We start from the raw sequence: 22999 nt of genomic DNA, 5'->3' as shown, positions 1-22999 counted from the left end.
AGGTTACAAAAAAAGATTAGATCATCAGCGTATTCTGAAAATCTGTTCTTCCTTTGTGGGTAGCCCCTTAATGTTCCGATTATCCCGTATTTTCCTCAGAAAGGGCTCTATTGTCAAGATAAAAATAATGGGCGAGAGTGGGCATCCTTGCCGCGTTCCATTGTGAATAGAGAACGGCTCAGATTCGATCCTCAATTTTTACCCTCGCTCTGGGGTTCGAACATAATTCCGTGAACCAACTCATCATCCCTTCTCCTAGGCCTATGTGTTTCAAAAGTAGATTTTAAAAACAGCAAATCTACTCTATCGAACGCTTTTTCGGCATCCGCAGAAACTAGCACCATTGGTCTCCGCTGTTTTTGAGATAGATTGCGTTCACCACCCACTGCGTATTTTCTGTCTTCCCTCCCAGGAGTGAATCCCACCTGATCTGGATGTATCAGTCCTGGGATATGATTTATCAATCTCAGCCAAAATCTTTGAAAATATTTTCAGATCTACATTAAGAGATCGGGCGGTAACTAGCATTTGTACAGTGCGATTAGCTGCGGTTGCTTTTAGCCGCGGTACGATATTGAACGGGGATCCGACTTGGATCCCTGCCAATACAAAACACTGTCTGGTATGAATCTTGCTGGAAATCCACACCAAATTTAAAAAAAAAAAAAAAAAAAACTGGCATGGGTTCCCTCTCCAAGAGCATACCAGGCCCTTGGGTCTGCTATGGGATTTTAAGGGGAACCCCCGTATGCCAAAAAAAAATGCGTGGGTCCCCCCAAAATCCATACCAGACCCTTATCAGAGAATGCAGCCCGGCCGGTCAGGAAAGGGGGTGGGACGAGCGAGCGAGCACCCCCCCCCCTTAACCGTACCAGGCCGCATGCCCTCAACATGGAGGGGGTAGGTGCTTTGGGGCAGGGGGCGCCCTGCGGCCCCCCACCCCAAAGCACTCTGTCCCCATGTTGATGAGGACAGGGCCATTTCCCAACAACCCTGGCCGTTGGTTGTCGGGGTCTGCTGGCGGGGAGCTTATCAGAATCTGGGAGCCCCTTTAATGGAGGGAGCACCCAGATCCCGGCCAACCACCCTAGGTGAATGAGTATGGGGTACATCGTACCCCTACCCATTCACCTGGAGGAGAAAAAAAATGCAAACACTACACAGGTTTTTAAGTATTTAGTCAGCTCCAGGGGTCTTCCGACTGCTCCGCTCTTTCGGGGGCTGTTCTGCCAGGGCCCCATTGCCGTCTTGTTCTTTTGCCAGGGGGGGGGGGCAGTTTTTACAGCCATCTTGTTCTGCCAGGGCCCCCCTGCTTTCTTCTTTAGCTCTTTTACGAGCAGGGGCCCGGGCTTCTGTCACCTTCTTCGATGTTCACACGTCGCTTCCTCCCGCTATAAATGCCAGGTGTGCGGCTCGCACAGATTTATATAGGCCTCTTATAACTTCACAGTCCCATCATGCTCTGGGTGGTGACAAAGGGGCGGATATCACCCGGTGACCCCGCCCCCTTATGTCACCACCCAAAGCATAATGGGACTGATGTCAAAAGAGGCCTATATAAATCGGTGCGAGCCACGCACCCGGCATAGTGGCAGGAAGCGACGTGTCAACATCGATGAAGAGGAGGAAGAAGGCGACAGAAGCCCAGGGCCCCGGCTCGTAAAAGAGCTTAAAGAAGAAAGCGGGGGCCCCGGCAGAACAGAACAAGACTGTGGTGAAGACCGGGACTTTAGCTTTATCAATAAGCAGATTAAGTTTCTCCCGTAGAGCCCCCAGCTCCTGTTCTAAAGCTTGCGCCTGAGATTTTTTGTGCAATGTTTCTAAATTCCCAATCTGTTTTAACAATTTGTCAATTTGATGATTACATTTTTTTCTTTTTTTATGGGTCCCCATAGAGATAAGCATGCCTCATTACACATTTGTGTGTTTCCTATACACCAAACTGTGTTATATCCCATCTCAATTATTTAAAAAAAATTGTCCAATTCCTGTCTTCATTTTCCCTTGTATTCCTCGTCTTCATTTTCACCCTCGTATTCCTCATCCTTTAAGTGGACTTAATTTAACTTCCAATGCCACTCTCTAGCCTCTATTCCTCTTATTTCCACTGTACAACTAGTTGGAGCATGATCTGAAAAAGGTAAAAGATCCCATCGAGGCTTCTTTCAGGGCCAAGACCATATTTTGGGAAATACACATAGTCAATTCTGGTGTAGGTTTTATATTTTGCCGAGAAGAATGTATAATCCCTGTCCTGTGCATGGAGAGCCCTGCAACTGTCTATTACTTGCAGATCTTGCAAACGTTTCTTCGCTTTTCTCATTCTAGTATATGATAGATGAGAGGCACCCTTCAATGAGTCCCTTAATGGATCCAAGGCCATGTTTAAGTCACCTCCAATCACCAGTACTCCCTCCTTGTGTTGCACCTTCTGCAAGTATAACCAACTCGAAGGAGTCAACTTGATCTGTTTGGTAAATATATATTCACCAGTGACTTTTTGTTGGACCAGGATTACTTTCACTATCAGGAGGCGCCCTTCTGCATCTGTGATCACCCCAGATTCTGTCCATGATGTCTGTCTTGATATCAAAATTGATACAACTTTTTGATGTCTGTAATGTGCTGTGATATGCTATTGGAAATCTATGGTTGGAGACTCGGAATGTTGCCACTTTTAAAATGTGTCTCTTGTAGAAAAATCACCTGAACTTTGGACTTCCCTAGCTCCGTCAAGTCTTATCCTCCTCTCTGGGATATTCAATCATTTGATGTTATACAACAAATGTTCTCAACAAATGTTCTCAGTCATGACTATAGCTAACAAATACGATATGGAAGGGAGGGGGCGGAGCAAAGACTTCTGGGAAAAAAAAAAAAAAAAAAAAAAAACACCCAACCCCCTTCCCAGCAAGCCGCCGTTCACTGGGTGGGTATATGTCTGGATGAGTCTCCGGATTCGACCTCTATCCAAAAAAATAAATCCAACGCCTCCGGCTTATCCTACTCGGTGGAGAGGCGTTTATGGTCGAGCAAACCAAGGCCTGCGCCAATTAATACCTTGGCCGGCACTCTAATTATATCAGTGTGTGACCTATGACGATATCTACAACAATATCCCCTATCCCCCCCCCCCCCCCCCCCACTCCTCCCCATAAAACTATATATGTGCCAACAAGAAAACGGTAATTCCCCTTTTTTCTCCCAAGTCCCCCCCCTTTTCAACTTAACCACATTTAAACCTTTGCGACATTTTTGTCCTCTTAGCCTACTACCTTTGTGTGCGAGATAGAGATAGAGATAGAGATATATAGATATATAGATATATACACACACACACACACACACACACACACACACATATACACATACCCCAATACACTACCTCTCATCTTTGAGACACTCTAGGTATTCCCCTTTCTTTTCATGTCCCCTCTGACATGTGGCTAATCAAGATAGGACATATATAGAATAAAAAAAAAAAAATCCGTTTGGAATTGAGCATACGGCACTGCCTTGAAGAAGGCAAACCATGAGACCCAGGACTCACATTCAAAAGCGCAGCGATGACCACCTGTGGGAGAACAACAGCTTCACTGCCGTTTGAAGAGTCTGCAATTTTTCCAAGGGAAGAAAAACCTTCGCCTCTGAGGAGTCTAGAATCAGACCCAGATACTCCAGTGCTTACCAATACAGACTTCTGGAAATTCAGCACCCAAATTCTTGGAGGAGCTGGCTATAGCCACATCCTCTAATTCTGAGCTTGAAGCAGCTCGTCCAAGTAGCCCATGCTAGCGATTCCTCGCTGTCTCAGCAGGGCCAAGATTGGAGCAAGCGCCATGGTAAAAACTCTTGCAGCAGATGCCAGGGCAAAGGGAAGAGCCACGAATTGGTAGTGGTCTTCCTACCGCAAAGCACAAGAACCTCTGATGTCCAGACATAAACGGGGACATGCAAGTATGCGTCCTTGATGTCCAAGGAGACCAGAAAATCCCCCGGATGCAGTGCAGCGACCACAGAGCAAACTGATTCCATCCTGAATTTCCGAACCTTTACAAAGGCATTAGGGCCTTGAGGTCTAGGATCGGACGGACCCCATCCGTCGGGACCACAAACAGGAGAGAGAGAGAGAGAATTGTACCCTGATGAAACCACTTCGCAGACACTGGTCGGAAACCAGGGAGGTCCACCGAGCGGCAAACTCGCGCAGATTGTTCCCCCCCCCCCCATGCTGTCGCAGATTTGTCCGCAGGCTTGCGAACTCAGGGACGCTTCTGACCCCCAGCAGGACCTTTATCGGTCCGAGGGCGCCTTCCAGTAGGACCCGACTGATAAAAATTCTGCTTTTGCGCAAAAAAAAAAAAAAAAAAGGAGGGCCCTGGTCTGTGGCGTGGCTCCTTTTCTGGAATGGGGGAGGAGCGTGCTCTTACCCCCAGTGGCATCCTTAATAATGTCATCCAGGGAGGATCCAAAAAGTCTCCCGCCCAAGAAAGGCAAATCCGCCAGAGCTTTCTTGGAGGCCTGGTCTGCAGACCAGACTAAGCCAAATCAGTTGCCGCAGAACCAATACTTAAGCGCTCGAGATTAAGGGAGCTGCATCCAGTGCAGAATCGCAGAGATACGCAAGTCCATGTACCAACTGCCTGGAGGAGCATGATGCTCTATCAGCTCCTGGTGCAATAGTCTTGCCCATTCAGTAAAAGTGTCTGTGACAACAGTGCTGTAGCCAAAATAGGCCGCAATGCTGAACCCAGCACAGAAGAGGGACGGACTCACCGCTTCAGACCTCCTGTCAGCAGGGTCCTTCAATGCAGGGGTTTCCTCAACCGGAATCGCGATTGCTTTGTTCAACCTAGACACCAGGGGGTCCACGGTCAGGGGAGAAGCCCACTTTTTCAAAAGGCTCTTGTCAAAAGGGTAAAAGGACCACCGAGCAATTAGAGACCACAAAAAGGTCCTCTTAAATCTACTTGTAGAATTTGGTTTATGTATGGACTGAAGACCAAGTTGCAGCTTTACAGATCTGAGCCATCGAAGCCTGGTGATTCACTGTCCAAAAATAGGATTTTTTTGTACTCACTGTAAAATCCTATCGAGTCCATGGACGGACACCGCTCCTTAAATCTTGACAAGTAGGTCATGTTCCCTGTTTACAGGAGAGGACTAGGCAGAAACAGGTTTGTTAATGCAACATGTAGTTAGTTGAACAGCCCCGCCCAGGGGGCAGTCCCTCCAGACATAACCCTCCTCACTGCAGCATGCAGCCTCAGTTCGTCACAAGCAGTACGAACCTAAAAAGGAGGGGTGGGTGCCGTGTCTGTCCATGCACTCAGAGAAAGGGATTTTATGGCGAGTATAAAAAAAATCCTATTTTTTCTTATCATCCATGGACCGGACACGGCTCCTTAAATCTTGACAAGTGGGACGTCCCCAAGCAGTGTCAAAAATGAGGGGTGGGAAATATATCAGTAAAACCAATTTTAACTTCACCCCAAAACAAGCAGAGCTCCTCAGCGGAGGAGGTGCAACTTCAAACAGCCGCCGGCAAAAACTAGCGGCTGAAAAAAAAAAAAAAAAAAAAAAACACATCATAAGATGCACTCACAGCAACCATGTAAATGCTGGAAAAAGCGAACGGATGACCAAGTCGCCGCCTCGCACACCTGTAAGCGACACATCAGGGAAAAAAAAAAAAAAAAAACAGGAAGCACCAATTGCCCTAGTCGAAAAGTGCCGTGACCGGAAAGGGGCCCCACCCCCCTTAAGAGCATAGGGCTGTATGACAGCCTGCCTGATCCACCGAGAAATGGTGGTCGACGAGACCACCAGGCCCTTTTGTGGACCAGACAGATACAAAAAAGTCAGAACTCCGAAACTGAGACGTAGCAGGCTGGTACACCCGCAAAGCGTGTACCACGCCTAAAGTATGAAAGGCAACCTCCGTAGTAAGCGCAGGCCGAGGACAGAAGGATGGAAGAACAATGTCCATATTCTGGCGAAAGGCCGAAACCACCTTCAGGAGTAGGGAGGGTCACGAGCGCACCACCACCTAATCCTTATGAAGGATCAAGCATGGCGGCTTGCAAGACAAGACCGCCAACTCAGAAACCTCTAACAGAGGTAAAGGCCACTAAAGGGGCCACCTTCTGAGATAGTATCAAGAGAAAAATCTCTTCCGTTTCCAAAAAAAGGGTTTTTATACTCACCGTAAAATCCTTATCTCTGGGGGAGATAGGAGGAGAGGACAGATCAAGAGGTTTAGGAGAATTGGAAAGTCTTTAAATCATCCGAAAAATTTGTACAAGGTATGACAGATACTGATAGGTGAGAAAATAAATAGAAACGACAACGGCAATAAGGCACACAGATCAGGGGGGGGAGGGGCTAGTAACTATAAGCAGCCTATATTTCCGAGGGGGATGGAGTCCTCGATCATAATATGCCGTGAAAAAAAATGATAAACGTGGTATTTGTACCAGAAAAATATATCAAAAAGATGGAAAAATGTTACATTAAAAAAAAAAAAAAAAAAAAAAAGAAGAAGAAGAGTTACGAAGAAATAACCACACATGATGCGAAGCCTTAAACGAGACGCTATGGGCGGCTGTACCGTGGGTAGGTCTCCCTGTCCGTCGGGGAAGTCCTTTGTTGGCGAAGTCTGAAGTGGTAGAAAAATAAATAAATAAATAAAAAATAAAATACAAAGACATTCATGGACGGACACACCCTTAATCTTGACAACGTGGGAAATAGCATTCCTTTAGGATTGACTAGGCAGAAAGTGTTAACTTTAAAGCTGAACAGCCCCACCCAGGGTGCGGTCCTACTGACTATTTCCTCAGCCTGCACCAAGCAGTTCAGTTTGTAGCAAGCAGTACAAACCTAAAGCCGCCTGCAAAACTTTGCGGCCGAAAAAGCATCCGAAGATGCACTCATATCAACTTGTAGAGTTTCGTGAAAGTGAGCGGGCGACCAGGTCGCCGCCTTACACACCTGGGAAACAGACGCTTGATGTCAGAAAGCCCAAGAGGCACCATTGCCCTGGTCGAATGCATCGTGACAGGGAGGCGCCCGACCCTTTATGGCGCAAGCCTGATCAGGATCTGTCGCATCCACCTCGAAATGGCGGCCGATGAGACCGCTGGGCCCTTCTTGGGACTAGTCACCGAAACAAACTGAGTCTGAACTCCGGAACGGAGCAGTAACAGAAAAGTATATTCTCAGAGCTCGGACAAAGTCAAGGAATGCCACGTCGTCTCCTTAGGATTCGACGATGAAAACACAAGGGTGGCAGTACAATGTCTTCCTTGAGATGGAAGGTCGAAATTACCTTAGGAAGAAAAGGCTGCGGGCGCAGCACCACCTTATCCTTGTGGAAGATCAGATAGGGAGCCTTTCATGACAAGGCTGCCAGCTCAGAACCAGTCTTAACTGACATAACAGCCACCAAAAGAACAACTTTCTGAGAAAGTGTTAACAAGGGAACTTCCCTAATGTTCTCAAACATTGGTTTCTGAGGCACCTAGAGGTCATGCCATTAGGGCCATTGACTGTAAAGCAGGAGGACTTATGGGACCTTGCGACAGCAGGTCCTCTCGTAGCGGCAGACGCCAAGGGACATCTGCTACTCAAATCCCCACGGAGGTAGTGAAGGACAGACCGTAGGGGCTGTATGCCGAACCCCCTGTACAAACATTCTCACTAGAGAGTGAGCCGCCAGGGGTTGTTCAAAAAAAAAAAAAAAATAAAAGACAGCCAGGGCAGATATCTGCCCCCTAATAGTACTTAACGCAGATTTTTGGCCCGCCCCAAGCTGTAAGAACAGGACTCTGGGAACCAAATAAGCACGCGGATGTCACCTCATGATTGGATATGTAGGTCTTCCAAGTGCGATGATAAATCTTCCTGGAGGACAATTTCCAAGCACTCCTCATGGTAGAGATCAGAGTTTGACAGGTCCCGGTCTCTTAGCACCTGGCTCTCAATAGCCCTGCCATTAAGCCCGTGACTGTAAAACAGGATGGCATATGGGACCTTGAGATACCAGGTCCTTTCCTAGCAGTAGACGCCAAGGGACGTCTGTTACTAGACCCACTAGGTCGTCGTACCAAGAACGCCTAGACCAATCCGGAGCAATTAGGATCATTGGAATCCCCTGTCTCTGAAGCAGATGAGATAGGAGCTTTAGAGGAGGGGGGGGGGGACATAGGTTAGCCGGTACCGACTCCACAGTGCCACCAACGCATCTGTTGCGTCTGCCCATGGGTCTCTTGACCTGGCCACAAACCACAATACCTTCCGATTATGTCGAGACGCCAGGAGATCGACGTCTGGCGTGCCCCATCTTGGGCAAAGGAGCTGAAACACATCCGGGTGCAGAGACCATTCTCCTTGGTCCAGCATCTGGCGACTCAGTAGTCCACCTGCCAGTTTTCCATGCCCTGAATGTATACGGTCGACAGGGCCAGTACGCTCCTTTCTGCCCACCTTGGGGTGTGAGCGACCTCAGACGCTGCAGCCGAGCTTCTTGTTCCTCCTTGATGGTTGACATATGCCACAGCAGTGGCGCTGTCCGACTGGACGCCCCTGTAGCCTCCGACCATGTGGAGAGGCACATCCTGATCACCGAAGTTCCAGGACATTGATCGGCAAGTGGGGATCCTCCGGGGACCAGCAACCCTGGGGTCGACAACTTCCCAGACTCCACCCAACCGGTAAGGCTGGCGTCCGTCGTGATGACTATCCAGTGAAAGGGAAGGAACCACTTCCCGGACAGAAGTGCCGGTGAGGTCAGCCACCAAACAAGGGAGGTCCTGACCAGGTGGTTCACCCGGATTTGATAATGCAGGGATGATGGGCGCATCTGGACAGAATTTCCTTCTGTAGCACTCGCGTGTGAGATTGAGCATATGGTACCGCCTCGAAGGAGGCCACCATGAGGCCCAGGACTCGCATGCAAAAGCGGAGTGACGACCATTTCTGGGATGTCAACTGCCGCACCGCAGCCCGAAGGGTCTGCAGCTTTTGTTAAGTCGGTACCATTACCGACTTCTGAATGTTCAGTACTCAACCAAAGTGTCGGAGGGTTTGACAGGTTATAGACACGCTCACCTCCAATTCTGAGGCTGAAGCGGCCCTCAGAAGCAGGTCGTCCAAGTAGCCCACGATAGCGATGCCACGTTGTCTTGGTAGGGCAAGAATTGGGGCAAGCACCTTGAACACCCTTGGTGCCGATGCCAGGCCAAAGGGGAGAGCCACAAATTGATAGTGGTCTTCCCCGACCGCAAAGCGCAGAAGTCTGATGCTTTGTGCATATGGGGACATGTAAATAGGCATCCCTGATGTCCAAGGATGCCAGAAAGTCTCCCGGCTGGAGAGCAGCGACGACAGAGTAAACCAATTCCATCCGGAATCTTTGTACCTTCACAAAGCAATTGAGGGCCCCCGAGGTCCAGAATTGAGCGAACGCCCCCCCTCCTTTGGTACGATGAACAGATTGGAGTAAAACTCCTGAAACCAATCCTGTCCTGGGACAGGAATAACCACCCTGTGTTTCAGCAGGTCTTGAACTGCCCCAAATAGGGCTTCCCGACGAGTCAGTTGTCCAAAAAGTCTGTTGCCCTTAAAGAGCAAGTCCATCAGGGCTTCTTGAAAGATTGGTCGGCAGACCAAACTTTTAGCCAAAGTAGACGGCGTAACGCCACCGCCTGACCTGAAGCTCTGGCCAGCAGAGGCATAGTGTCCTAAATCTGATTCATACATGAATTTTAGGCCTTATACTAGTTGGTGAGCTAGAGCTAGCTTGTTCGAGGAAGCCCGACGCGCTTGTAACCCATTGAGCAGCATCTTTGCCCATTCAGTGAGTTTCTGAGACACCAGGGCCCAAACTATGGTTAGGCGTACCGCCGAACCCACTAACGTGCACAGGTTGCGGGTGATCACCTCAGCCTTCTTGTCTGCAGGGTCTTTGAAGGCGGGAGCCCCCTCCACTGGTATGGTGGTTAGCTTGTTTAATCTGGACACAGGAGGGTCCACTATCGTGGGCGAGGTCCTTTCCCCCCCCCCCCCCCAAGAAACTATTCAAGGAGGGAAAACGCACCGCTAGATTTTTAGGGACTGAAAAAACCTTCTGTGGTTTATCCCACTCCTTGTATAAAAAGTTGGTCTAAATAAGACACACAAGGAGACACTTTAGCAGTGCGGGTTGTCTTATGGAACCCAAAAGGGACCGGCGCGTCTGCTGCTTCTGCAGACCTTTCCATTTTTTTTTTAGTATCTCGCACTGTGGTGATAAGGTCACTTACTAGAGCCCTATCGCGTGCTGACCTGGGTCCGAAGTCATCCTCACTGTCTGGGCAATCTTGGTCCGCATCCTCAGATACCTCAGAGCCAGGGTCATGAGCACCAGCAGGACCCAGCTCTGCATCAGAGTTGTCCCCAGAAGATGGTGGGGGGAGGGGGCGCTTTCTAGCCCCCGTCCTCCCACCTTGGCCACGAAGGCATTTAGGATTGCCAACATAGCGTCCACACCGATACTTCAGGTGCAGGGGCATCAATTGCCAGCTCAGGTGTCTGGGGGGGGGGGGGGGAGCATCTGCTTCTGACACCATGCTATCCACACCCCTGACACAGGGACTCCCAAACAAGTAACCCACCACTCCTGGCTGCAGTAACCCCCCCCAAGGACTCGCCACCCAGGAACCCGTAGATGCTTTAGCAGAGCTGCTTCCTGCAGAGTGTCTATCGATCTGTGCTCTCCAAAGCTGGGATCGAAGGCCGTTTGTGGGGCTGCCATTTTTGTCAATCTTTCAGACTGCTCAGTCAGCAGCGTGTATCTGTTCATCTGCAGTCTTTAAATGGTCTGATCCATGGTACAATGGCCGCCGATCTGACACTAGAGGCCAACAGGGCAGAAAACCAGTGCAGCAGTCAGTACACATCAGCAGAAATCACCAGGAAAATGGCCACCGAGCGTCGCTAGAGGCCAATACAGATGCGGCTACAAGAATATGGCCACCAGTGCAAGTAAAGAAACACAGCATGGACACACCAAACATGGCCGCCGACAGCATGGACACAGGTAAGCAGAATCTCTTATGCAGCTTTAAACACTGATTTAGTGACTTATGGTTCCCCAAGTGAAGCTCCCCAGAGGAACCCCTGCCCAGCAACTAGCTCAGAGAGTCTTAGGAGGGGAGAAGGGGGATGAGGCCCTTTACTTACCTCTCCAGGGATGCCCAGCTCTGTCTTCCTGCTGAAGCAGGGGATTACTACTTACCCTTCTTGAGGGTTGCGCTGGAAGCATCCTAGACAGACCATCTCCCGCATGGTAACGTAGGCGACTGTCGGCCTGGCTGCTGCGACTCGGCCCTATAGACCGGTCATATGCATGCCCTGGAGCATCTAGCTCACCGGCTACCCGTAGAGCGACGAGCATGTCGTGGACGACCCAGTGCGTAACTATGGTCGGCGCTCGATGGCCGAAACTGGGGGGACTAAAGGATCTGGGATCCAGCCTGTCACCCAGTCGGCAGTTGATCGAAGATCACAGGAAAAAAAAAAATTAAAAAAATAAAACCAAAATCCAAAGTAGGTTTGAAATAAAGCCTTCAGGCCTATGGGCCCGAAGGGAGCCACGTCTTCTCCTTCACTAGGCAGGAAAAAAAAAAACTGAACTGCTTGGTGCAGGCTGAGGGGATATATAGTCAGTAGGACTGCACCCTGGGCGGGGCTGTTCAGCTTTGAAGTTGTTAACACTTTCTGCCTAGTCATTCCTAAAGGAAGGCCATTTACCACATGGTCAAGATTAAGGCTTTGTCCATCCATGAACGAAAGAGAAAGGAAGGTTCCTGAAGAACCGAGAGCACCAGAGTCAAGATGGGCCAAGAGGGGAAGTATAGGACAAACCCCCTGCACACAAAAAAGGGACCCACCAGGTAATGGGCCGCAAAAAGGCCACTGAAAGAACACAGCCAAGGCTGAAATCTGCCCCCAAACGGTGCTTCAAGCTATTTTTAGATCCACTCCAAGCTGTAAAAACAGAAGGACTCTGGACACAGTACGTACGTGGACGTCACTCCATCCCTTCACACCGAGAGGTAGGCCTGCCAGGTGCGACGGTAGATCCTCCAGAAGAAGACTACCGTGCCCTCAGCATTGTTGAAATGACTGAGTCGGACAGACCCCGGTCACTTAAAGTCTGGCTTCCAATAGCCATGTTGAGCAAGTCAGTGACTGTACAACAGAAGGAAGTATGGGACCTGGAGACCTCCCGCCCTGGCAACCGCTAGGGTATCTCCGCTACCAGGCGCCCAATATCGGCATACCAAGGACGCCAAGGTCAATCTGGAGCAATTAGAATCATGGGGATCTCCTCAGCCTCCACTCTGGAGCAGCCGAGGAAGCAAATACAATGGAGGAACTGCAAAAAGTCGCCGATACAGACCCCACAGCGCGACTGACGCATCTGTACCAGATCACTAGAGCTGGCCACCAACTTTGACACCCTTGCGGTGGAGACAAGCGGCCAGGAGATCCATGCTTTGTGAGGCTCACCTCCTGCAAGGAAGCCAAAACACCAAGCACAAAGACCAGTCGCCCTGGTCCAGCATCTGGCGACTCCAGTAGTCCACCTGCCGGTATACCCGATGGTAGACCAAAGCCACGGCCGTGGCGTTGTCCGGCTGAAACCAGATCGGACGACCTTGCAACTTCAGACCACGAGGAGAAGCATAGCCTGATCGCCTAAAATCATAGGGCAATGAACGGTATACAGCACCTGGTATTCCCAGGCGTTCTCCCACCCAGGAAAAGCCGAGTGTGGAACTGGGCATACAGTACCGCCTCAAAAGGAGGCTACCCACAGGCCCCGGACCAGCAGGTGCCCGGAAAGAAGACCGATTGCGTGATGCCAATACCTTCACCGCAGACTGAAGTCTGCAATTTCTCCAGGGGAAGGACCTTCGCCACCGTTGAGTCCAGATCAACCCTAGATACTGCAACACTAAGTCGGAACCTAGCATGCCCAGGATTTGAACCCTTGGTTGCACACATGGAAGGCAGGCTTGCTGCCACTGAGCTACACCTTCTGGCCTAAACGTTTAACACCCACCCGAATCTTCGGCGGGTCTGAATGGGAACACATCCACTAGGTCGGAGACAGAAGCTGCTCTCAGAAGAAAGTCGTCCAAGTAGCCAATGAGGCAAAGCCTCGCTGTCCCAACAAAGTTAGGATAAGTGCGAGCTCCCAGCTGAAAACCCATGGTGCCGCCAGATAAAAAGGGGAGGGCCACAGGCTGACAGACTCTCTCTCATCATGAACCACAGAAAAAACACTGAAATGCGCAAAACGGGACATGCATGTATGCGTCCCTGATGTCCGAGGACGCCAGGACGTCCCCGAGATGGAGCGCAGCTACCACCGAACGAATGGACTCCATGCGGAGCTACCCGACGTTCACAAACGGTATTCAGGGCCGAGGCCCATAGAAAGCCCCAAGCCTCTAAATTTACCCCGCAGCTTAGCAAAGTCCCACACTGCCCAAGGCAGACCGACGGGCCGGGAGAGGAAGACACGAGGAAAGAACTTTGTTCTGTGGATAGGAGAAAACCCTATCTAGTACTCCGAAGAGACCACCTCGCAGACCTACTGGTCAGAGAGCAGGGAGGTTTCACCAAATTGTGAACCTGCAAGCCGCCCCTTCCACCTAGAGACAGAGGGAGGGCTACTACAATGGCAGGATTTAGGTGCCAGCGTGATATGCTTACGCACCCAGGGACAGATTAGTCCCCCAGCTGGGCCTTTGACGGCCTGGGAGGGTTGCCCCTAAATAACACACACACACACACACACACACACACACACTATGTATATTATGTAGGTGTATGCACACATGCATTTGGAGGAAACCCGAGTACCCGGAGGAAACCCACGCAGACACAGGGAGCGACAATGCAAGCTCCAGGCAGATTGGCGTCAGTGTCCGGATTCGAACAAAGGACTCTCTTGCCAAGTAATGGAGTTAACCACACCGTGTGCATAAAAACATTCTGAAACAGAAGCCCTGCATAACAAGGGCGCAGCATTCAATGAAGCATCACAGACCTATACGAGGCCAAGGACCAGCTGGCCCGCTAGCCTAATAACTTCGGGAGAGAGCCGGTGCTTCTCCACTGTCTGGTGCAAAATGATCACTCCGTGAGTGACCGAGACTCCAGAGAAGTGGCCACAATAGGCTGCAAGTCAAACCCCAGCATGGTAAACATGGAACGGGTCAGTACTTCGGATCTTCCATCAGTCAGATCCATACAAGCGGGGGTTCCCGTAATAGGGAGAGTGGTCACCTATACATGACCCCCGGAGGGTCCATCAAAGGAGAAGTAGCCCACCTTTTGAAAAGGCTTTCCTCAAAGGGGCACTGAACCGCCCGGCAGTGAGGGACTACAAAAGCCCTCAGTGGCTTTTCTCATTCCGCCTCTTAGAAAATATCAAAGAAGGGCACAGAAGGAAAAAACCTACACCGAGCGGTCCGATTTGTGCGATCCAAAAAAGACAGATTCCTCGGTGGAAACCCAGCTGCACTATCCAGCTTAAGAGTCCCTTGCAGCAGTGAGAAGCGCACAAATAAATGCCTTATCCTGCTTTATTTTTACTACCCAGGTACCTGGTCCATGGCTCCATAACAGCATTCCCCAGAAGATAACGTGGGAAGGGGGCACTATGTTACCGCCCGTCCGCAGTCCACTCCCACCCTGGCACAAACATGTCCAGGACTAACAATAAAACCTCTGTGGGAATCCCAGGTGCCAACACCTGCTGCCACCACCAGCATGTTGGGGAAGGACCAAGATACTGACTACAAATAATATTTACATAGTGTGTATGTATAATATGCACGTGTCCTTACAAATAAACAGAAGCTACTAGAGCCCTATTCAGGGCCTCTCACCCACTTGCTGCGTTAACCAGGGGTACTCAGGGGACTCGCCTCAGGAGGACACAGCCCAGCGCTGCCGTCCGCTCTCAGCACACAGCGCGAGAGGAAAATAACTGAGGTAACTGTGCGGCATCTGCAGGGACCTGTGCGCGCCGTATACAGCACTAAGGGTAAGGACTACTCCAAGACGGCCGCCGAGCGTTCAGAGCGCGGCCACAGGAAAATGGCCGACCGCAATGTAAGCTGCCCCATAGCGCGGCTATGCCGGCCAAATGGTTGCAAAATGCCACATTTAAACAGGAGAAGCCTCCTAGGGCTTTTTAACAGTGAAAAAACCTCACAGGAAGGCCCCATACAAAAAAAATAAAAAAAACAGACCAGATAACAAAGTCCAGAGATATCCAGAGTGCAATGATTTTTCTGCTGCTCATTGTGGTTCAGGAAAAAGGCAGGCAAAACAATATCTTGATTAAAATGGAACAGCAAGACCAGGAACAGCAAGACCACCTTCGGAAGAAACGTAGGGTGGGGCCGTAACACAATTTGGTCTTTATGACAAATTAAATAAGGCTCCTTACACAAGAGAGCCAATTCAGATACTCTCCTAGCCGAGGAGCAACCAGAAATGCCAATTTCCGACTACAGAGAACCAATGGAACATGATGAATGGGTTCAAAAGGCTGTTTTTGCAAAACCTGACAGAACCAAGTTCAAATCCCATGGGCACAAGTGAGGTCTGACAGGCGGATTTACCCGTAACACTGCCTGAATAAATGTCCGGATCAAGGAATGAAATGCCAAACAGTCTCTCAAAAAAAAAAAAAAAGAGAGCCGAGATTTGACCTTTAATAGTACTGAGGGCTAATTTCATATCTACCCTTAATTGACAGAAGGCCAGAATCCTACCGATGACATACTTTTGAGGGCCCCACTCTCTGGATTCACACCAGGAAACATATGCCTTCCAGACTCTAAAATAAAGGATTCTGGAGGCCAGCTTCCTAGCATCAATGAGTAGTAGTAGAAAAAACTGGGCCTGAGAGCCCCCGCTTCTTCAGCATGTAGGTTTCAATAGCCAGACCGTCAAATTTAGCTTTTGTAAAGGATGGAACACTGGACCCTGAGATAGGTCTTGGCGAAGTGGAAGAATTCAAGGTTCGTCTGCCGCCATCCTTATGATCTCCGTACCAGGACCTTCTGGGCCAGTTCGGGGCCACCAAGAGCTGGTATCCCTTCTGTCCGGATTTTGCAAATAAGTCTCTGCAAGAGTGGAATTGGAGGGAATGCCGATTCCATGGAATCAGAGCATTCGTTCCGCAGGATAGGGGATCTTTTACCCTTGACACAAATTTGTCCAATTTTTTTTTTTTTAATCTTATTTTTTCTTTTCATATACAAACATACAACTATACATTTCACATTTCATATTTCCAATAAAATCGCATACCCACATTCCCATCTTCTTCCGTTGGTGTAGTTCCATCCCAATTCCCTGTCCCCCCTACCCTGTTGTCACGTTTTCTATCCAATTTGCCCATATTTTCTTATATTTCTCCCCATTTCCTCCATTATAGTATGTCTCGTTATACAATGGTAAATTACCTGTTTAATTTCCTGTTTAACCTGGAAGCAAAACAGGTCCACATCCAGGGACCACCATTTCCGGCATAGGTCTTAAAAGATGTCGGAGTGGATAGACCACTCTCCTGGCAGCAATTGCTGGTGGCTTAGGTAATCTACCTCTGGTATGAAGATCGCAGAGAGGCAAGGAATACAAGCTTCTGCCCATGTAAAATCTTGTTTACCCCTCTGAGCATCCCGACTCCGGTTGCCCCCCTGGTGGTTTATGCAAGCTACTGCAGTAGCATTGCTGGATAGAATCTCAACTGGATAACCCTGTAACCTGTACTTCCAGGTTCTGAATTGCCCCCCCCGTGCCTTGTTCTTTTAGGGGAACCTCTTTGACTACCCCTTGGGATAGTAAGTGATCAGGTGCTTGGAAGGGCTCTTTTTAATGGATCTTTGGGGACATTTGAATTTAGGGGAACCGATAGAATTCCAGGAATTTCCCACCCTATTTTGTATCCTAAGGATACTGTGGAGTTACCCACTTGTCCTGGATCTCGGTTTGCCAAGCTGTACAAAACTGCAGAAGCTGTCCCCCCACTCGGCTGAGCAGGGGCGGCGCGCCTTCATAAGAAAGCTTTAGGGATCTGTTTACCAGTTCTTTGTACCCACGGCTTTTTGCAGCCCTAAGTCTGGTTCTGGGTCCTAGGCTTTGTGTTGGCCGAGAATCCCGTCGCCACTGCCTAGAGGTGGCGGCCCCAGGAACCGGAGAAAGACCATTTGAAACATGGACTTTTTTTTATTTTATTTTTTGCACTAACGTAGTTTTCCCAATTGAGATCTTCTGGATATATTTTATACAAATCCCCAAAGAGGCGTTCCCCATGAAAGGGGAACCTGGCTAAGCTTTTTACATGGGGCTTCTGCTGGCCAATGTTTTGACCAAAAGATTCTGCGCATTTGCACCATAGTCTACAGCACCTGGTATTCCCAGGCGGCCTCCCATCCAGATACTAACCAGGCCCAAACCTGCTTAGCCTCCAAGATCAGGCACTTTCAGGATGATGTGGCCATAGGCATGGCATCCACTGTAAAACATAATGCCTTAGGCAGGCATTCCCAAAGTTAGCGCTGGTCTGGAGGGAGATCCTTGAGTCTCAGTTTCACCTGCTCCTTTAGGACCCGACACATACCAACTGCTGCCACAGCAGGTTGGGTCACAGTGCCCGCCATAACAAAGAAAGGTTTAAGCAACGATTCCAACTTCTTTTAAGAAGAAACCTTTAAAAACCTTACTTGTCCAGTTGACAATGCTCAGATATCTATTTACACAAGAAATAGCTGTATCTACAGCTGGTAGTTTCCACCTTTGTAAATTTTTCCTCCATGGGATAGAGAATATCAAAATTCCTGGAGGAGAGAACGCTTATCTGGGTGTTGCCAATCTGCGTAAATAAGATTCTCTAAGGGATGAACAGGAAAAAAGGAGCATGCAGTCTGTTGGAATTTTAATGAACCCAGGGAGGAGACATGATTCAGTTAACCCTTCAGAGGGCAACTTGAACGTGGAACGCACTGATTCAGTATAACATTGCTCCTGCAATTTTTGAGCCCGAGGCAGAAATAAGTTCCTCTGATCCATCCGACTGCTCATCCTCCTCATCTTCTAAAAGTGCCACATCATCCTCACCAGATTTTTCTGGGGATGGAACTTGACCCACGGAAGGGGACCTACTTCGCTTCTTATTCTTTTTCGTGGATTTAGTGATTAAAGTAGCGATCTTACCCTCCAATTTGTCTAAAACTGCTGCTAAAGTGTCCTCAGTGACATATGCAGGAGCTGACACCATAGGAGAGGTGGCTATACCTGGCAAAGTAATGGCTCTTCCTGTATGGGTGAATGGACTCTTCAGAAGAGGATAATATACGTCCAGGACCGATAAAGCCTCCTGTTTTAGGCGGCGCGTTTTTTTTTGAATCCCTGAATTCTTCTGGGAATTTTTAAGCCATGCAAAAGGTATAAGATAGTGCAAACACTACTGTGCTAGTTTAGCATCCACATTAAATATGAAACTAATTACACAGTCTGAATGCCGAGTAGGTGCATTTAGGAGTGCCTATAATTCAACCCCCCAGAGAACTCATGTGCCCCTACTGCTGTGTCTCTTCAGTTCGGTCTGTCAGGCATCTGAGGCTGTTAATTAAAACCTTTTGTGCATGCGCAGTACGCACGCAGACGTGCCTGTCCTCATAGCCACACCCCGTGACCTCCTGGAGTAAAATGCACGCCCGCCTCTTAGACACGGTGGCGCTCAGGGAGCCGCATACACTAGCTGAAACCAGCCTCCCCAGGAGAGAGACTATCTGCGCTGTCTGCCTCTGAGGGGTGGCCGTGGGGCCGTAATGTGACCATATGCACCCTGAAGACACTATGCAGAGCTTGCAGCAGAGAAGTGTGCTGACTGACACCAAGCTCTAGCTCTCGACATGGTAAATGGAGCTCCGGCTCTTTACTCCCTCCAGTGGTGATTAAAGGCAAGACATACAACTCACAAAAAAAAAAAAAAGGGAAGTTTCTTAAAGCGGGGGTTCACCCTAAAAACAGATTTCTAACATTAGAGCCAGCATACTAAGGACATTTACTGTATGCAGGTCCTTTTTCTCCTTAAATACCGTTATATTCTCATTTTGTCCAGGGCTTCCGGGTTCTGATGACTGCGGGACTGGGCGTTCCTATCATTGGATTACATGATTGACGGCTTGTGAAACAGTTCCCCTGTCGCACAACGCATGTCACCAGATTTCCGGAAATATCCGAGCTGCGAGTCGGCACTATACGGCGTATAGTGCCGACTCACAGCTCGGCTATTTCCGGAAATCTGGTGACGCGCGTTGTGCGACAGGGGAACTGTTTCGCAAGCCGTCAATCATGTAATCCAAGGTTAGGAACGCCCAGTCCTGCAGTCATCAGAACCCCGGAAGCCCTGGACAAAAGCACAATATAACAGTATGTACGGAGAAAATAAAAATGACCTGCATACAGTAAATGTCCTTAGTATCCTGGATGTAATGTTAAAAAAAAAATTTGGGTGAACCCCCGCTTTAAGTGTTTAAAACTTAAACTTTCCCACTTACCTTATCCCCGCTGCAGGACTGCTAAGAAACAGTGCCAATCTTGACCCATCATGGCGGGTAGTGTTGTGCCAACCTTCAGGTGTATGGGTTCCTATTTAAAGGAGACCTCTTCCCTGGGTTTTGTAAAGACTCTGCCATACTTTTACGCTATGAATAGCGAAAGTGCTAGACCCCAGAGCCCCAGTCCTCAAAGAGACATTACAGGCACCGCCTCAGTCTTCAGCGAGGCTCGGACTCATCCATTTGGCGTAACTTAGTAAGCAGTTTGGATGGACCCGACGGCGTAGCTCCTTAACCCCCGAAGGGATTTTCCAACAGAGCTCCTTAGCACATCCTTACTCGTGTCCTTCACCTTAAACACTGGCAAAAAAAAAAAACCTGAGGTGATCCCCTTATGGAAGGGGTTATATAGAGGGGAACTTGTCTTCATTGGTTGTGCCAGTGTCCAATAACCTTTGGTGAACTATACAACCCATATGTAAGGACTAAGACTGTGTCCCGTGGTGTACGATAAATAAACAAATCTTTAGAATCACTTAAACTTCCAAGGTACTATTAATCACAGTGGGAATGCCCTAGACCAGGGGTGCGGCACTCAATCATGGACCACTTCAGCATTATGGTGCCCCTAAAAAACGAAGTTACTGGTAATGTTCTTTCTGGAAGTCTCAGGACAGCCTTGAGACCTTGGCTCCTCCCCTCTGTAGGAAACACCACGCCAGCCATCTTTAAATTTCCTCCTACCCCTGCTGGCTCCTTTTTAAAGAGCACCTCCAGTCTGCTGGGGAGACAAGAACATATGATACACAGTCAAACTATATATCTCAAGTACCTTATACATTTGGGTGGGTACCTGTGCTATCCTGAAAGACTCCAAGAAAGAACGTTACAAGTAACTTGGTTCCCCCCCCCCCCCCAATCGTCTTTCAGTGCAGCCACCTGACAGGATAAATCGAGCACTTACCCTTCGGGCAGGACTATGGCTTGTAAGACCTTGCGTCCAAAGGTATGATCCTTTGCAGACCAAAACTCCACCCTATAGTGTCTTACAAAAGTGGAGAAGCTAGACCATGTTGCCGCTTTACATATCTGTTCCGGCGTTGCTCCAGCTCTCTGCCTGCAACGCTGCTACCGATCACATGGAGTGTGCCCTCCTATGGGATCTGCATGCTTTTTAACGTACAAGCCAGGCCAATAGCCTCCCTTAGCCATCTGGCCATTGTGCATTTTGAGGCCTTGTGCCCTTTCCTGGCTCCAGAAAATAAAATAAGGAATCTAAGGGGCTTTTGTTTCATCGAAATAATGCAAGACGACGCATCACCCGACATATAACATATGGAACCTAATTTCTTGTCCCCTGGAAGGATTTGTACAAAACAAGTAAATATATCTTGGCCTCTGAAATTTTGAGCCCACTTTAGGCAAAAAAGCTGTCTCCATCTTAATAAAATATGCGATCCAGGAAAATCTGAAAGGGGGGTGGGGGTCTGACTGATAGGGCCTCCATCTCACAGACCCTTCTGGATGTAGCAACTAGAGAATAGGTGCAGGAACTCACCCAGGCCCCACAGCTCCCCACCACATTGAATATTCAAATTGCACCAACTGGGAGGATCTTAACCACTTCAACCCAATGACTTCATACAACGTCATTACGGGAAAGTAGTGGTTATACTGAGATGATCATCTGCAAGAGAGTCTCTTCGATCACGTCTGCAGACAGGAGCCATGTGACCGGTGGCCACAGCACTACACAGAAACAGACATTGGTTCTGTTACCCTGGAAAACTGAGGATTAAGTGACTGTTGGCTCTTTGCTTACCTGGCAAAGAAAGCAGCCAATCAGACCGATCTGTGTCCGATAGGCTGCATTGGAGGCCAGAGGAGAGAGATTGGAGGTCCAAAAAAAAAAAAAAAAAAAAGGAGGAACTGTCATATTCTATGCTTTCACAAGGGATGTTGATCATTTTTTGTGAAAGCGATTAAGGGGGGAAAAAAAACTGATCCACCTACTAGGCAGCAGCACTGGTATGCTAGAAATGATGAGATGACACCAATCTGAAGGGGCTTGAGGCATAAAACACAAACCCATGCATTTTACATTTTGTATATACGAAATGTACACAAAAAAGTAATACCTTCTGAGGACTGTGATGATTCTTGTGCCGAATTATGTGTCGCATCTGAGAAGATGAAAAGCAATTGTTATATGGTAAACAGGTAATTCAGTGCTTACTATTTTAAAAAGCAGTCAATTCGGACTTAAATACCTGCATGAGTTATGTACATTAAAAGCTCAACCAGTTGTCACACAATCTCTGCCAGCAATGTTCCCATACTCACCTTCTCAGACAGGTTGACATTATCGTAAGATCTCAAAATATATATAGGAATCCGCGCTTAGGATGTGATAGTGCTGCTGCCTCCCTAGGGGGTCTCAAATATGAGACCAATAGTAAAAGAATATAGATATTGGGATGATGGCGCTGCTAGGTTGACTAGACTAACATATGATGATGGTAGCTCAAGTTGTCAAACTTGTGTTGGGTAACCTGGATAATGGATAGATCCAATATCATGGACCCCCTTATTTACAACACACAAAGTGGGGTGTGGGAGCCTACAGGTTACCCTGTTAATAATGCCAATAGAAACTTGCTGCCAAGTAGATGGCTAATGATGGTTTGCCACAGTAAATGAATTTGTGTGCCAGGTGGTATTAAAGTAAATAAAAATAAAAAAAAGAGTGTAGTGAAGTATGCGTACAAGATAAAAAATATAAAAAAAATGGGGTCAGGACCCTGTGCGGGCCAGTGATATCACAGTGCTATAGGATCAGCCAATGTGTGCGAAGTGTATCTGAAATCTTAAGTTGCTAAAATGTGACAGCTAGGATTGTGCCGATTTCCACAGGTTAGAATAGATACTCTGTATAATAGTAAAAAGGTAATATATTTCCCCGGAGCAGCCGGCAAAGAAATCCCAGCGACCTGAGGTGACTAGTGAACTAGTGATATATAAGCCAGGGGCTTACATAAACATTAATATAAAATATTAATATAAAATAAGTGTAGAAGTCTGGTGACCAAATATGTGGTCAGGATACTGTGCAGGACAGCAGGTAATAAGGTGAATACAACAGCACCCCATCATCCAAACCTGCCACTGTAATTAAACCATCAAAATATATGGCAAAATGATAATAGCTCCTAGTTCACGGAGTGGTCCATATAAATGCAGAAAAGTTATTTTAGAAATAAGCTTTGCAGGTTCCACTATTCCCACTGGGAACAGTGTGTCAAAGTTCAAATTTCTTATATAATTCCTGAAGCAGGATAAACAGAATATAAATGGTGACTGTG

General features: G+C 48.3%; 1 protein-coding gene across 5 annotated transcripts in view; it reads right to left on the bottom strand.

Moving 5' to 3' along the window:
* GSPT1 (G1 to S phase transition 1) overlaps positions 1-22999 on the bottom strand; it is a 525782-nt gene that overhangs the window by 442119 nt on the left and 60664 nt on the right. For 4 of the 5 annotated variants that reach the window (XM_040356936.1, XM_040356939.1, XM_040356940.1 and 1 more), the window contains exon 2: positions 21776-21820. The exons of the other annotated variant lie outside the window; for it this stretch is intronic. In XM_040356936.1, the coding sequence (XP_040212870.1) occupies positions 21776-21820 (45 nt within the window). The remainder of the gene's footprint in view (positions 1-21775; positions 21821-22999) is intronic. 5 annotated transcript variants of the gene reach the window in all.

Source organism: Rana temporaria, chromosome 6, assembly GCF_905171775.1.
Source record: "Rana temporaria chromosome 6, aRanTem1.1, whole genome shotgun sequence".
Taxonomy (NCBI): domain Eukaryota; kingdom Metazoa; phylum Chordata; class Amphibia; order Anura; family Ranidae; genus Rana; species Rana temporaria.
The sequence above is the reverse complement of the archived record's forward strand: the minus strand, read 5'-3'. Positions and strand labels throughout refer to the sequence as shown.